Source organism: Amblyomma americanum, chromosome 6, assembly GCF_052857255.1.
Source record: "Amblyomma americanum isolate KBUSLIRL-KWMA chromosome 6, ASM5285725v1, whole genome shotgun sequence".
Taxonomy (NCBI): domain Eukaryota; kingdom Metazoa; phylum Arthropoda; class Arachnida; order Ixodida; family Ixodidae; genus Amblyomma; species Amblyomma americanum.
Window position 1 is genome coordinate 189,048,858 of NC_135502.1, and position 16,720 is coordinate 189,065,577.

Sequence of the window (16,720 nt, forward strand, 5' to 3'; positions counted from 1 at the left end):
TGATGTTGTCAGTTTCTCTTTTTCGATGATTCTTGCTTTTTCCCAATCTATTCTGTGATTTGCCGTCACCGCGTGCTCTGCCAAGGCGTTATTGCGGGTATCTTCTTTCTGCACATCACGAGCATGTTGCTGTAGGCGCTTCTTGTAACTTCCGGTTTCGCCGATGTAAACACCGTTGCAATCTGCACAAGGGATGGCGTAGACAACTCCTGGGAACTTCTCTTTTGGCAACTGATCTTTGACGTTCATCAGTTGTTGTCGCATTTTCTTGACAGGGACATGGGCAACTTGCACGTCATACTCTCGTAATACACGGGCGAGGCACTCACTTGTTTTCGGCACATAAGGAATAGCCGCACGTTTTTTGGGCGGAAGAGGGGCGTCCGGATGACGAGGCCGTGACAGCCGTCGTTCTGTGGACCTGATGAAATGGCTTGGGTAACCACAGCTAGTGAGATCTTTTCGTACCCTTGACGCGTCCGCAGCGGCGTCAGTGGTGTTTGTGCATATCTTCTTGGCCCGCTGCATTAAACTGCTCACAACGGCTCTTTTTTGGGCGGCAGGATGGACGGAACTGAAATGTAGGTAGCGGCCTGTATGTGTAGCCTTTCTATACACGCTAAACGACAACTTCTGGCCTTTCCTTGAGACGAGGACGTCCAGAAAAGGCAGACTGCCGTCCACCTCTTCTTCCAACGTAAACTGAATGGCGTCTTCCTGGCTGTTCAGGTGTGTCAGAAACTGGCTCACCGCGTCCTTGTGCAGAATGCAAAAGCAGTCGTCGATGTAACGGAAGAAGACCTTGGGGGCAGGGTGAAAGGAGGTTAACGCGCGTCGCTCCAATGACTCCATGGTGAGGTTAGCGGCCGTCACCGAAACAGAAGCACCCATGGGGGTCCCATGGACTTGCTTGTAGTAGTTTCCCCTAAAAACAAAGTAGGTATTGCTCAGGCAGAAAGCAAGCAGCCGGCGCAGGTCCCGTGCTTCTATTGGCGATCTTTCCGGTAGAGAGGCATCGCTATCGAGCGCAGCGGTGCATACGTCGACAGCAAGGTCAGTCGGTACACTCGTGAACAGGGACTTCACGTCGAAAGACACCATCAATTCACTGTCTTCGATCAGGGTGTTGCGGGTCTTCTCAACAAAGTCGTATGAGTTGCGAACGTGGCAAGTCCCATGGCCAACAAGCGGGGAAAGAACACGGTGCAAGAATTTGGAGAGGCTGTGCAGAGGGGAGCGGGTAAAATCCACGATAGGTCGCATTGAAACTCCTGGTTTATGTATCTTTGGCAAGCCATAAAACGCTGGCGCGGAACCATTGTGGCATAGTAACTTGTAGTAGAGCGGTTTTTGGCTCGGCGGGACGAACTGAAATACGTCGGCGAGAAGCTTCTGTAGTTCCCTCTCCAACTTGAGTGTAGGGTCCTTCTTGAGGCGGACGTACGTGTCACCGTCTTCCAGGAGAGACAGTATCTTGCGGTCATAGTCAGACTTGTCCAAAAGGACTGTCGCGTTGCCTTTGTCTGCTGGCAAAATTACAATATCTTTGTTGTCACGGAGGCTCTTCATAGCGGATTGTTCCTCGCGAGACAAAGCAGAACGGGAAGGCCCGCGATGAATGGCGTTGAGAACGCCCACCACCCGTGTGCGGGCCTCTTCGCGGCGAGTGTTCTCAACTTGGCTGATCGCATTTTCCACAGCGCATACCAACTTCTTCCTATTCGGTGCAGCTCCTAGGCTGAAATTCAACCCCAAATTCAGAACAGCCTCTTCAGCTCGGTTGGGCTTATACGATGAAAGGTTATGCACAGCGGGTTTTGAAATCATCGTCTGCCCTCTCTGGTGCTCGGATAGGAGCCTGCCTAACTTATTGTCATGAGCACGCTCACCTTTCTGGCGTTGACCTTTCTGGCGCTCACCTTTCTGGCGTTTGTGAGGTGAATATTTATGACGCACCATGCGAAAACTCTGTCACATCGCGATGTAACAGTTGAGTTTGTATTGCATAGGTTTCTGTGGGAGGTTGGGCGAGACTGGCTCGCAAAAATGCAGCACACCCAGGAACATGACAGTGGGGTTCTACTGTATAATGCAGTTGTTTCTTTGTATGCTTCTGAATACAATCGACTCCCTGTGATTCGAGCTTAAAGGGAAATGAAAATTTGTTGGAATTTGTGGAGCTTGAATTAAGGGTAGCCCTGTTAATACACTTGATGCTGGCGGGGCCAAAGCCTCTGTTTGAATAAACCAGTAGTTCAGATTAATTAGGTTCGTATTAACAAGAGTCTAGCTGTAGGTTGCTCAGTGAGAAGCTATTTGTGGTATTGTATTCTGTAGTTATGTTTGTATAAACTAGGTGGCGCTAGGCATGCGCCCTATCTGGTCAGCTGACTCGCACATCTGTATATATATTCATCATTGAACTGGAATAAAAGGGAGTTGGTCGAGGATGTAAGTGGCGGGTGCTTGACGTGGTGGTGCTCCTGCTGCTCCGGGCAGTCGGACCGGGCAGTTCCCCAACGGTACGGGATACAACAGTTGGCGACGAGTGGTGAAGTAACCGAACGCGGAAGCAATGAGCCTGCATCAACCGCCCGAGTTCCTGCCGACGCCCGGGAAGCCCGCCATTCCTTGGACGCAGTGGCACCGCCTTTTCAAGAACTATCTCCTGGCGTCCGGGAGCGACGCTCACCCACCTGCGCGCCGTAAAGCTTTGCTGCTACACTGTTTGGGTGTGGAAGGCCAACGCTTGTACTACGCGTTGCCGGAGGAGAAATCGTCGACGCCGCCTACAGAAGGAAAGGAAGGAAGCGGTACGAGCGACGAGTACGATGCAGCGGTGGCTACGTTGGACGCTTGCTTCACTTCTAAAACGAACGTCGTCGTGGAGCGGCATCGGTTCGGACAACGCACCCAACTGCCCGGGGAGACTGCAACAGCGTTCGTCACGGCGTTGCGTGAGCTGGCATTAAGTTGCGACTTCGGTAAGCAGGCTGACGATTTTATTCGTGACCAACTTGTAGCGAAAACGTGCAACCCTGTTCTTCGGGAACGCTTACTGCTTGAAGGCACTTCGCTCACTCTTGAACGCGCACTGGCTATTGCAAACAGTATCGAAGAAGCCACGAAATACTCACTTGAGCTGCAGTCATCGGCTGCGAGCGTTCAAAAGGTCGAAAAACATCGGATGCCATGCCGCTCAGAAACGCAGTTACCGCGTTCGCAGCAGCCGAAGTCCTGTTTCCGTTGCGGGTCTTCAGGGCATCTTGCAGATTCCAAGACATGCAAGGCGCGGGGTAAAACTTGCAGCAAATGTGGCAAACGAGGACATTTTCAGCGTGTCTGTAGAAGCGGCATGCCTGACGAAAGGGCCCTTGCTGTCCGAGAAGTCGACACCTGCAGTGCATCCGGCGATCTCAACGTGTTGCTTCTCGACCGGCAGTGCAAAGGAGGGATACACACAGAAGTCTTCGTACAAGATGTTCCTATACGTTTCCTCGTAGACACGGGTTCTGCTGTCTCCATTCTGTCGAACGCCACGTATTCAAGGTTGAAACGCTTCCCTTTGCAGCCAACATCAGCGTCACTCTACGATTTCTCTCGCCGCAGAATAACCATCGAGGGGTGTTTCACGGCGCCAGTCATCTTCCAGGATCGGCAGGCCGACATTCTCTTCTACGTCGTCAAGGACGGTACTGACATTCTCGGCATCGACGCTGTCGAAACGCTGCGTCTGCAAATCAACGGTACGTCATTGCAATGCACCCATATTACGCAAGCGCCAGAAGGCCTTGACCGTGAACTGTTTTGCCAGTTTCCGCACTTGTTTGATGGCAAGTTAGGGCTTGCAACAAATTTTGTCCATAAGGTCAAGATAAGAGAAGGAATCACGCCTGTTGTTGCTAAGTTGCGGCGTTTGCCATTTTCAATGCGAGACCGAGTACGCGAAGAGCTGCAGCGCCTTGAGCAAGAAGATGTCATAGAAAAGATTGACACGTCTGAATGGGTGTCTCCAATCGTAGTAGTAGCAAAGAAAAACGGCAAGATAAGAATTTGTGTCGATCTGCGCGAACCAAACAAAGCGATTGTCGTTGACAAATTCCCACTGCCGCACACGGAAGAAATATTGCACAAACTTCATGGCGCAAATTACTTTTCAAAGATTGATTTAGCAGCTGCATATCACCAAGTTCTGCTAAGCCCTGAAAGCAGGGAACTGACTACCTTCATAACCGATAGTGGACTGTACAGATTCAAGCGCGTCTGTTTCGGTCTTGCATCAGCACCGTCTGCGTTTCAGAAAATGATGGCCACTATTTTGCAGAACTGCAAAAACACTTTGTGCTACATAGATGATGTCATTGTGTACGGAAGCACACGTGAAGAGCACTTCAAGAATTTGAAACAAGTTTTGCACTTGATTGCAAAGGCTGGATTGAAGTTGAATGACAAATGCATTTTTAATGTGCAAGAAGTCGACTTCCTTGGTCACAGGATCAGTCACAAGGGAATACGCCCTTTACAAAGTAACATTGACGCCATCAAGGCTGTGCCAGCCCCAACAAATGTCGGTACTCTGCGCTCATTCTTGGGCATGGTAGGCTACTACGCCAAATTTATACCTGACTATGCGGTGGTTGTCGAGCCTCTTCGAGAGTTGCTACGTAAGAATGCCACATTCACATGGAACCCTGCAAGACAAGCTTGTTTCGAGCAACTGAAATGTTCCCTGGCCACAAGATGTTTACAGCTATTTGATCCTGCGGGTGACATTATTGTCACTACGGATGCCTCATCCATTGGCTTGGGAGCAGTGTTGCAACAGACAAGGAATGATGAACTGGTGACGATTGCTTTTGCTTCTCGCAGGCTTACTTCACAGGAACAGAAGTATTCTGTAGGGGAATTGGAAGCCCTTGCTTGCTTGTGGGCATGCGAATATTGGAGAGTGTACCTTTGGGGTCGTTCATTCATATTACGCACCGATCACCAGGCTCTGGTCACACTCCTTAGTACAAAGGGAGTAGGTCGCCGACCGTTCCGGATTGCGAGGTGGCACGCCAGGCTGTTGGCATACAACTTCACGATTGAATTTCACAAGGGTGACAAGAATACTGTTGCTGATGCTCTTTCAAGGATGCCCCTTCCAGGTCGTGTGGAGGAAGAGGAAGAAGAGACTGTTTGTGTTGTCTCAACATGCATTACTCATGAAGAGTTTGTCATTGAAACGATGCAGGACCCGTTGCTGCAGCAGGTTATAAAGTGGGTGACATCGGCATGGCCCGCAGTGAAGATGTTGCCTGCCGAAGCAGTTCCGTTCTACCGGGTGCAAACTGAGCTCTCAGTCGTTGGAGACCTCCTGCTTCGTGGTGACAAATTTGTAGTACCTTCGTCCCTCGTAGCACGGCTTCTTGACGCAGCCCACGAGTCTCATCCGGGAATAACGAGGACAAAGCAGCGACTACGTGAGCAATACTGGTGGCCTGCTATGTGCAAGCAAGTAGAACAATTCATTGCATCCTGCGCGGTATGCCAATCTGTTGACAAGTCTGCAAAACCCGTGACACCACCTCTGCAGCCAGTTGCATTCCCATCTGCACCATGGCAGAAGCTAGGCATCGATATTGTGGGCCCTTTTTCCGAAGTGCCGGCAGATTGCCGTTTTGCCATTACAGCCATCGATTACTACAGCAAGTGGCCTGAGGTTTGTTTCTCAGCAAGGGTGACAACTGCAACAGTCATCTCCTTTCTGCGAAGCATCTTCAGCAGGGAAGGATATCCAGACGAGATTGTGAGTGATCATGGTGCTCAGTTTACAGCGTTGGAGTTTGACAGTTTCCTCAAAGAACGTGGCATCGCTCATACGTATTCGGCAGTCTATCATCCGCAAGCTAACGGGCAGGTAGAGAGGTTTAATCGAGTACTCAAAGAGTACGTTCAAGTCTGCGCACAAGAACATCGGCCTTTGAAGGAAGCTATCACCGAATACCTGGGAGTCTACCGTTTCACACCGCATGCGACCACAGGAGTGAAGCCTTCCGTCCTTCTTCACGGCCGTCATCCCAGAACAAAACTTGATCTTGTAGGAGCGCCAGGTAAAGAGTTTTTTCAAGATCCGCAGGCAGCGATGAAGTCCATCCACAGCAGAGTAGCACAAAGGCAACAAGCAAGTAAGACTTACACTGACCGTCGACGAGCTGCAAAGTACTCTCCATTAACAACAGGTCAACCGGTGAGAGTCAAGTTGCCTGGTCACGTGCCTAAGGGCGCTCTGAGCTACTCGAGTCCATTCACCATTGTGGACCAATGTGGTCAAGATACCTACAAGCTCAATGATGGCCGCACATGGAATCGGAGTCGGCTGGTACCTTGCCCCCAACCAGTTCCACCACCTACAGTTCCGAAAAGTTGTTCGCCTGAATCAGCAAAACCACTTGGCGAACCACAGCAGGAGAACCACGACCCACCCCAGCAGCCATCTGTTCAGACGCCAGTTGAAAGGGACGTTCCAGGACTGAGGCATTCGACGAGACAAAGAAGACCACCAGTGTGGTTTAAAGACTATGAAAGACATTGAGTGTTTATTGTGTTTTTCCAGTGTTAGTTGCTAACTCTTTTGAGGGGGAATAATGTGGTATTGTATTCTGTAGTTATGTTTGTATAAACTAGGTGGCGCTAGGCATGCGCCCTATCTGGTCAGCTGACTCGCACATCTGTATATATATTCATCATTGAACTGGAATAAAAGGGAGTTGGTCGAGGATGTAAGTGGCGGGTGCTTGACGTGGTGGTGCTCCTGCTGCTCCGGGCAGTCGGACCGGGCAGTTCCCCAACGGTACGGGATACAACACTATTCATATCTGCTTACCATTTCGTAGTGACAATCTAGAGCAGCATTTCTTCTGAAATTGAGTGTTTTTCTGCTGTAAGCATGGTAAAACTCATTCTATAAGCTGGTGGTGCAAAATTGATTGTTTTCACCTCGTAATGTGGTTCCAGGCAGTGCCCTGCCTTGCCATTGAGTCTCCTCACTTTCCATTAAAGGATGGTAGCATGAAGCACTGGACTTTGTATTTTTTGTGTCATATTTCTTTTTTTTAAATTTCGCTTTAGTCACCACTTGTAACATGTGAGTAAATGCAAAATTTCATGCATGACTGCATGTATGCGGTATTGGAGTGCATTAAGTTCTGGGCCTGCGAGAAGCCACAACTCAATTCTTTGCACACCCTGAAGCAATTGAAAGCCTTGCAGTTCCATTCACTAGTTCACTTTTTATGCAGCTGATTAAAAAAAATATCTTTATTGTTTGAAGGTGCAGGGGCTGAAATGCCAAAGCTGATTGGGCATTACTTTTCTATTTCACTTTTTTCTTGTTCACTTATTTCTCGCATCTAGTAGACTACCATTACTGCTATGAATGCCTGACAAACTGATATTATTCTAACCTTAGTTCTATACTCCATTTCACACATAGCAGGCAACGCTGAGGAAGCTACAGAAGTAGTGCGTCCACGAAACCATATTACTCCGCCGCGTATCATTCGCTCTTTTTGAAACTCCAGTGAATGTTTGGACGAAAACAAAGAGCGGTATAGAACGACATGGTAGCTTTGAAAATTACGGCAGAAGCTGTTAGGTGCTTAGAGTTCAGGCCTACTGGCTGCAATGTTCACTGCATGTGAACTACTTTTTGGGCGCGGATTGAGTAGGAGCGATTTGCCCTGCCAACCGCATATAATACAGCTGCATGTAATTCTTACTTCTCGAAGCCTCAATGAGCCAGAGGGCAAAGATGTTGCAAGATGTAAAACGGAGTCGGTGATTGCCATTCACGGCACTTAAGATCTTTCGCAACAAAATGCGTTTACTTTGGCTCTAGAGCGAACTACTTTTTGGGCACGGACTTCGCCTGCGCGAACAGGCGCAGTAACTTTGGCAGCATTGCCTGCTACGTATGAAATGGAGTATAGTTTGGCTTGCATAAGTTATCTTGTATAACGGGGCACTGGCCCTATCTTTACACAGCCTGAGAGCAAACTTCTTGCATTTCGGCCTCACACAGATAAATAAGTTGACCTGTTTAAAGGTAACACATTGATGAGGAAAGCATGTTTCGGATGTTCGTGCTGACATTTGTTGGCGTTCAACTCACTTGTATGGAAGTGGCCATGTTCTTGCAGTGTCTTCACAAAATGAGCGTGTGGTGTTCTCAGGATAGCTTTTCAGTGTTGCGTGTTGGCAACCTGTTGAACTTATTTCTGTATGGATGGATGGATAGATGGATACGGCTGAACCCTTTAAATCGGGCGGTGGCTCAAGCCACCTAGCCATGACTTATGAAATTTTACTCTTCTCTTGATTTTAGCCACCAAACAGATAACCTTCGCTTGGTTACTTCTACCCGCATAAAATATACTTTCCCTTCACTGTCCCTAAACCCCAATGCCTTGGGTAAATCAGCCCCGCAGCTCTCCACTGTAGGGTGAAGCCCTTTACAGAAAAGTATGAAGTGTTCAGCCGTTTCCTCTCCGCACGCAATGCACAACGTGTCTATCTCGTGGTACCTGACTCTATACGTCTTAGTCCGTAAAACTCCCGTCCTGGCCTCAAACAACAAAGAGCTTCCCCTACAATTATCATAGATATTTTCTTTGGAAATTTCCTGCTTAAAGGTCCGGTATGTTCCCAGTGCTGATTTGGTCAGCATCCCTGTTTTCCACAAAGCTCTCTCTGTTTCTTTAACCTTTTTCTTGACCGATAATTGCTGATTTGCCCCCTACTGCTGTCCAGATATTTGCTTGTTAATTTTCTAGTTCCCTTTCTCCATTTCGTGTCAACATTCTTTATATACAGGTATCTGAAAACTTTCCTAGCCCACTGCTTTTCCTCCATTTTTCTCAATCGTTCCTCAAATGCTATCTTACTGCTAGCTTCTCTGCTCTCGAACGACGCCCATCCCATATCACCTTGTACCCCCTGATTCGGTGTATTGCCATGTGCTCCCAAAGCTAGCCTCCCTACGCCACGTTTAATTTCTAACCTTGCTTGAACATCTGGTCGCATGCACAGGACTGCATTACCGAAGGTCAGGCTAGGAACCATCACCCCTTTCCAGATCCCTCTTACCACTTCATACCTATTGTAATTCCACAGTGCCCTATTTTTCATGACAGCTGCATTCCTACTACCTTTATTCATTACATATTTTTCATGCTCTGTCAGATACTCAGCGCCGTTACTTATCCACACCCCAAGGTACTTGTACTCATCCACTATTTCTAGCGTGAACTCCTGTATTAACATTGGATGGATGGATGGATGGATGGATACGGCTGAACCCTTTACATCGGGCGGTGGCTCAAGCCACCTAGCCATGTCTTGTGAAATTTTACTCCTGTCTTGCTTTTAGCCACCAATCAGATAACCTTCGCTTGGTTACTTCTAACCTCTTAAAATCCACTTTCCCTTCACTATCCCTAAACCCCAATGCCTTGCAAATAACATTGTTCGCCCCCTAGTGGAGGGTATATAAGCTGCTTACCTCAAATAAACGCTCTCTTGGTTTTGTTCGCCGTTACCGGAGGTTGGGGCTCCCTGCCCGGTGTCTTCTCTTATTTTCGCGCCCTTTTAGTTCGGGCCGTGATACAACATAAATGGCGGCGAGGTAAAACTGTGTACAGCACACACCTGCCAGCATCGCCCAGAAGCTTAGTCAACCTCAAGGATGCGAGCTCGAACTGCGTCGTCCGCTCCAGCATTCTTCGTCGCTCGCGACTTTGCACCGGCAAGTTAGGCCTTGCAGCGCTGCCATTGTCACCCTGTTTTGTTGATGCCTGCGTTTCGTTCTATGCCGATAAGCCATTGCTGCCTTGTTCAATTGCAACCCGCCGCCGCCTCCATGTCTTGCTTTCTACTGAATGCACTAGGCTTGGAGGGGCAGCGAATATATTACAGTTTGGCGCCAATTACCGCGTTGGAGCTCATCAACGTGAATGTCAAGACCGAGCCCGACACCGATGTTTTCGACGATGCACTTGCACTGCTTGACAAGCATTTCGCTACAAGCGCCAATGAGCTGATGGAGCGACACCGCTTTTGGCAGCGTCGTCAACTACCGGGTGAGCCCTTTGAAGCGTATGACGCTGCACTACGTGAGTTTGCCGCAAGCTGTGACTTCAGTGACCAAATCGAGAAGGCCGTACGAGATCAGCTACTTGAAGGAGCAGCATCACAACAAATACATGAGCGTCTGCTTTTCGAGGGAACAAGCCTTACGCTGAGCCAAGCTGGGGACCTTGGCAAACACATCGAACAGACACGCCATGAACTAAAAGAGCTGTCAGCTGATTCGGTCGTGCTGAGAATAGTTGACAAGCCGGCACATGGAAGTGCTAGTGACTTTTCGGCGTGCTATCGTTGCGGATCTACCAATCATCGTGCCAGTGCAAGAGAATGCCGAGCAAAGAAGGCTAGATGTCGCAACTGCGACAAAGTCGGGCTGTGTCTGAATACATTGCATCAGGATGGCCTGCCAAAAAGCTGTTATGTCCAGAGCTAATGCCCTACTATGAGGTGAAGGAGAAACTCTCGGTAATAGACAACATTGTGAGGAAAGAATTGTTGTGCCCGCAACCTTGACACGCACCCCGGCATAACGAGAACGAAGCAAAGACTTCGAGAGAAATTCTGGTGGCCAAGAATGGGCAAGGAGGTGGAACATGCAGTGAGAAGCTGCCATGTTTGCCAAGCAGCTGACAAGTCGGCAAAACCGGTTAATGCAGCCTGTGGCGTTTCCGGAGCTGCCATGGCAAAGGGTGGCTATTGACATAGTAGGCCCTTTGAACGTGCAGCAGGGCAGCACGAAGTTCATAATAACTCTCATAGATTACCATTCCATGTGGCCAGAAGTTTACTTCACCAATACAGTGAAGTCCGAAGTCGTCATTGACTTTTTGTGTGGTGTCTTCAGTCGTGAGGGCTACCCGGAAGAACTTGTCTCGGACAATGGACCCCAGTTTAAGTCCCAAGTGTTTGAAAATTTCCTGAAGGAGAGGGGAATCAAACATTGTGTCTTCTCGGTATATTTCCCCCAAGCTAATGGCTTAATGGAAAGGTTTAATAGAAGCCTGAAGGACTTCATTCAACTTTCTGCCTTGGAAGGCCAATGCATCCAGTCGACTGTAGTGGAGTGTTTAGCCGTGTACCGGGCAACCCCGCACGCTACTACAGAAGTCTTGCCAGCTGCGTTACTTCATCGCGGCCAGCCCAGAACCCGCCTCGACATTGTGGGCACACTTTCGAGGGTGTTCTTCCAGCAGCCTGCCTTGGCTATGCGCTGGCTGCGTGCCCGTGTTCGGACAAAGCAGACTTCGATGAAGACATATACTGACGAGAGGAGAGCAGCGAAGGCTCCAAAGTTCCCGGCGGAAAGTGATGTGCGAGTCCGTAACTCAGCGACCTTGCGAATAAGAAAGCAGCTGGGTCCGAGTTCTTTCCGACTGGAGGATGGCCGTACATGGAATGCATCCAAGCTGGCGCCCGTTCCAGAGGAGTGTTGGACCGAGAGGAACCAGCAGTCGTGCCAGCTGCCTACTGGGGAAAGCGCAGACCCAGGTGCTGTGGAAAACTCGAAACTGCCTCTGCAAGCTGCAACACCGCCTTCGAGATCACCGCCCTGTTGCTTCAGATTCTTTTCAACCCCCTGCAAACTACATTTCTTCAGTAGTGAGATCAAGAGAACCGTCGACTAGGGACAGACGGATGCCGTCACGTTTCTGGGACTTGTACGTGTGACTCGTCATTTTTTTTTTGCGAAGAGGATGATGTGGTGTTCCCAGCTATAGCTTTTTCAGTGTTGCGTGTTGGCAACCTGTTGAACTCATTTCTGTGCAAATAACATTGTGCGCCCCCTAGCGGGGCGTATATAAACCGCTTACCTCAAATAAACGCTCTCTTGGTTTTGTTCGCCGTTACCGGAGGTTGGGGCTCCATGCCCGGTGTCTTTTCTTATTTTCGCGACCTTTTCCTTCGGGCCACGATACAACAGAGCCTATTGCTCAATATCCTATGAAAACAATATATAGGCATTGGTAGTGTAAAAAAAAAAGGTAATGAAATAACACTGAATCTTCATAGTTTAGCTGCAGTTTGGAAAATCTATGCGTGGCGCCCACTTTCTATGCAAATTTTTTTCTGAGAAGAGAAGCAGTCTGTTTCAAATTTTGAAGGCGGATTTCATTTTTTCTCTTGACAGCATACCAAAGCTTCAATGAGAGTTCACATCAGTTTCTACAAACGCAAGGGCTGAGTTCAAGGTGAGGCTTTTTTTTTTTTTTCAGAGCTGAACTAGACTGCAAATTTTGTGTTGAAAGGGGGTTTAGTAGCTCAGGCACCACCAGAACCAGGAAGGCAGAACCAGGCGCAGAACGAGGCCTTCTAGGCGTCCGCGGTTATTCTAGAGCCCGGCAGCAGCACGCGCTCAACGATAGCACTGCCGCTACCTCGTTGTCACATCTTCGTCTTTACAGTGTTATTGTTAGCGGTATATGATCGGTAGGTGTTAATGGTGGCAATTATTATTATTGTTGTCTGGCATACTGTGCATGACAATTCTCTCCCCATGGCAAGCAGACTCTTGTGGCACTATGGTGACCTGTCTCTGCCACTAGAAGCTCCAGTTTAAGCAAGGTGACAAAGGTATGGTCCCTGGGTGCTTGGATGTGTGCTTTTTGTTGCATGTTTGTTACATGCTTCTTTACTAAAGGCCATATTCTCATTATGGGGACAATTTGTGTATTTAGTGACCTAATAGTCAATTGAGGACATTCTATGGATATTTTTGGATGGTCCTTTGAGGGAAAGCAGTCGAAAAAAAGAGGCCAGTTATTGTGGTGTACTAAACTAAAAACTTGTCATGTGGAAAAACTGACTGGCGATTGTGGTACTTCGTAATGCAAAATTTGAATGCACGATATATTACGGCAGGAAACTTGGATGAAGCTTAAGCTACCCTTAAGAGTACAGTGCAAAGCACTGCTGCTTTGTCGCACAAGGCCTTCTGAACTATCGCACTGAACGAACGCTCCTCAGTGGTGCACAGCGGGGCGGTGCAACCCTCTCCTGACTGCAGTGTCCTTTCCTGCGTTAGCTGCTCTCTGTGAGAAAGCATTGCAACGTGCTTTTCTTATTGCTTCAAGGAGGAATGCTGAAGCCACAAAGGAAGCATATTCATTTGGAGCGGGCCACAAGTCGTGTGGCCCACACATTCAGGGTAGTATGTGCCCCTTCCCATGGTAGACGGTGTAAACACCACAAACAGTCCCCATAGACACCCATGTATGTGCTGGTTGATGGTTCAGCTGCCGATCCATGGCTTACTGTACTGTAGTGGGGACTAGCTGTTCTGTGGTAGACCTTATGCTGATTCGAACATAATGAGCCACTTACATGGTAAGGGGCCCACAATCTTTGCACAAGGAATCGCCTCACTTGGGCTAGGCAGTGTGTCGTTTTCGCAAGCCCTCCAATGTGTGCCACCTTAAACGGAGGGGTTGAGGAGGTATCTGCCTGCTACCGCATCTACTACATCGCTTGTGCAGTAATCGTTGCCCTGTACGATTTTAGCATGACAGCTATCGGCAAATGCATTTAGGAAGTCATTATGTAACGGCTGACTCAAACTGAGCGCAACCTCTCTCGCCTGACCCCACCATACTCTCCTCCTCCATTTCGGCCTTTCTGTCTTCCACTGCTACCCCCTCTTCTGCTTTTTCAATGTCATCCTTCATTCGTCATTGCCCTACTCACCCACCGCTTTGAGTTTGTTTCAAGGAGTTTTCTTTGTTCTATCCCCGTCACCCTTTCTGGGTCCAGTTACTGGTCAAGAGGCGATGACATAATACAGTATTTGTGGCACGTACCCTGCTGCTGCCTCTAAAACTTATACTACTACTGCTGTTATGGCAGTGCTGAAGCCCTGCGTAGCATACATGATGATACAGCTGTCATTTTTGTTTAAATTAAACGTCCCCCTTGATATGTGCTTTTCCCAGTGGGCCCGCATCCCAGCTGATGTTCAAGTTATGCCTGGCCGTCTGGTGCGGACTAGTAGGGGCCTTCTTCACATTCCCTGGCCTCCGCTATGCCCGCATGCACTGGGACTCCTTCAAGTACTGCGAGGGACAGCACCTGCTCAGGTGCATGTGCTGCTCTGTCCCTTGGGTCACTTCAGTTGAGCATTGAGTGAACAATTAAACAGTGAGTTAAAAAAACAAGACCTCAAGAAAGTTTTACAGGGTTCAAATGATTTCTGTGATATCAGGCAGGGGGAACACAAACGTACTGGAAGACAAAAACGAAACTTAATAAAGGCCCAGCAGGGTCGGCGTGCGAGTCTCCCTTATCTCGCTCCTTCTTCAGCATAGTTGTTACCAACTGCACAATCAAGCACATTATGCGCCTTTCTGTCAGCCGCGGGCAATGCACACGTGCTGATATTTGGCCATCTGTGCACCACGATTACACACTGCAACGCCATCTCAGGTGAAAATGGTGGATGTCCTTAGAGCATTCCCTTGCTGCCCAAATGTTGTTAATGCGATAGCATTTAGGTTGTCGTCATGCAGTTTCCGGTTCCTCTGTAACAAAATCCCCTGATTGGTCGAGAGAGGTCATGTGACCTTGTGGCACTGTTGCAACCTTCCCTGATGGGTCATCCTAATTCGCTGAGAGTGGTCACTGACCTTGTCATGTCATCACAACCTGCCTGCCGTGGCAAAAATGCCCCCCCCCCCCCCCCCCCCAGAACCCCCCAAATTTTCAATTTACACTGGAAATTTCGGAAGTAGTCCTACTGGAGAAAATGGATTAAGGTTGATTAGTGGGTTGGATTAGTATAATCCCATATGATAATCCAGTGGAAGGTACTGGAACGTTCTAGGTGATGACTCACGCATGCCATATAAGGGTAATGGAACCGGATCCAACCAAAGTTTTGGTGGGAAAATTACAAGAAGAACATTAGACACTCATTGTAGACACCATAGCCGGCAGCCTATAGGCTATTGCATTTTCTTTTCTAAGACTGTGGCAGAGAAGACCACCAAGTTTGTACTGTGTATGAAAGTGTGCCTCCAAATGTGTCTCTCTTTATGTGCACAGGCTGCTTCTGCATCTGAGCTTTGTTTCGCCCCTGTTTGTGGTGCTGCTGTGGGTGAAGCCCCTGGCTCGTGAGTACTTCACCCAGAGGTCCTTCCCAGGCATGAGGGGAAACCTGTGAGTGCCTACCACGTAGTACTACATTTCTGCTGCAGTTTGCTTGCCCTTCGGAGTTGCACACTGCTGATAGGTGGTGACAAATTTGGGTCAGACACACAGTTCATTACGTGCAGGAGCAGAAGGATTCCACAGTAGTTGCGGTATTGAAAGCCTACTGCAAACTTGTGTTTGGCCTCTTGATGCTTTTGTTACATAAACTCTGTCCGTTTTGTGGGCGAGCACTCTGCATTAGTTGTGATGGCTCTCACAATTGGACTTTGCTGCATGCTGTGTATGTCTTGTGCACATCACGACACCCCAACCCGCAGTGGTCACATCCCAAGTTAGCACACATGCTGTCCATCTCTGAGGAGACGCTCCTCTCTACTGCGACGCGCAGCAAAGTGCCAGCCCTCTCTGGTGTGCGTAATAAACCCATATTTTTTTAGACAGGGCTCAGCGCTACTTGTGAAGATGATTAATATAAGGATTAACGTCTAGCATGGCGCAAGCTAGGCTTCTTTTATATCAATAGTGCTCTGCCTTCCAAACTGTGCTAAAATGCTGGGCGGAGGGGGCATTCACAACACTGTGGTGCACCATGTATTCCAGAGAATGGAATGTGCCCTCAGTGCATGGCCACAAATAAAAAACAGAGACACTTGAGCTCTGCCGTAAGGGTATGATGTGATAATGTTAATGGGTCTGTTCAGCAGCCTGAGCTCCTCTTTGCTCGCCACTTTGCAGTCACGGACACTTTTTTTTTTTTCGCTGTCGCATAATGCTTTACCTACAATAAGAGTTCAATGCGATAGCATTAGAGATGCCTCCCGCACAAGTACCCCTTTTCTATCACCTAGGCTCCGCCCATATCTGCAGAATTGGTCATTCTCTGCTTTACACTCATAATAACGGTAAGTCTTCATACCACTCCTGGTGCAGTGTTGCAGCGGTTAAACGATGCGCCGCTGTCCCGGCAATTGGCTGTTTCAAACACAGCTACTGGTCGGGCTTGTGAGACCACTGATCAGATCTGGCGCCTTCATGACAGCGAAAGCTGGCGTTGAAATGCAGTGGCCAAACTTTGCATGATTCAGCAGTAATTTCAAGAGCAGTGTGAAGGAAGGCAGGCCATGTTATGCTGAAAAAGAGCAGCTGATGGTCCCTTTTGCATAAGAGTGCTGATTCTGATGTGGGAAGTGAGACATCGCATTGTGTGTCAGAGTCACATGGACAGATGAGATGAGGGGAATCAATTAGTGTTGCCCTAGAGACAGGTCTAAATTTCGATCAGTGGGAGAGGCCTTTGTCCTGCTGTGGTTGTCGCCACATTTAATAATAATGATGATGGAAATTGTGTGTTCCAGCATCTGTCTGGTTAGGTAAGGATTCTGCTTCTTCACAGTTGAAGAGAAATCTGCCAGTCTCGCTTGATGGAGAACCCTAGCAGCAGGTGGCAGTG

The 16,720-nt window shown here is 48.6% G+C and overlaps 1 protein-coding gene across 6 annotated transcripts in view; it reads left to right on the plus strand.

Moving 5' to 3' along the window:
* Nucleotides 1-16,720, plus strand: part of emei (transmembrane protein 161-like emei) — a 56,718-nt gene that overhangs the window by 11,941 nt on the left and 28,057 nt on the right. For 4 of the 6 annotated variants that reach the window (XM_077628155.1, XM_077628156.1, XM_077628157.1 and 1 more), the window contains 3 exons: nt 12,257-12,317; nt 14,055-14,198; nt 15,163-15,276. In XM_077628155.1, the coding sequence (XP_077484281.1) occupies nt 12,257-12,317; nt 14,055-14,198; nt 15,163-15,276 (319 nt within the window). Of the gene's footprint in view, nt 1-2,436; nt 2,985-12,256; nt 12,318-14,054; nt 14,199-15,162; nt 15,277-16,720 lie in introns of those variants that run through there. The other 2 variants (XM_077628160.1, XM_077628159.1) reach the window with 2 other exon arrangements.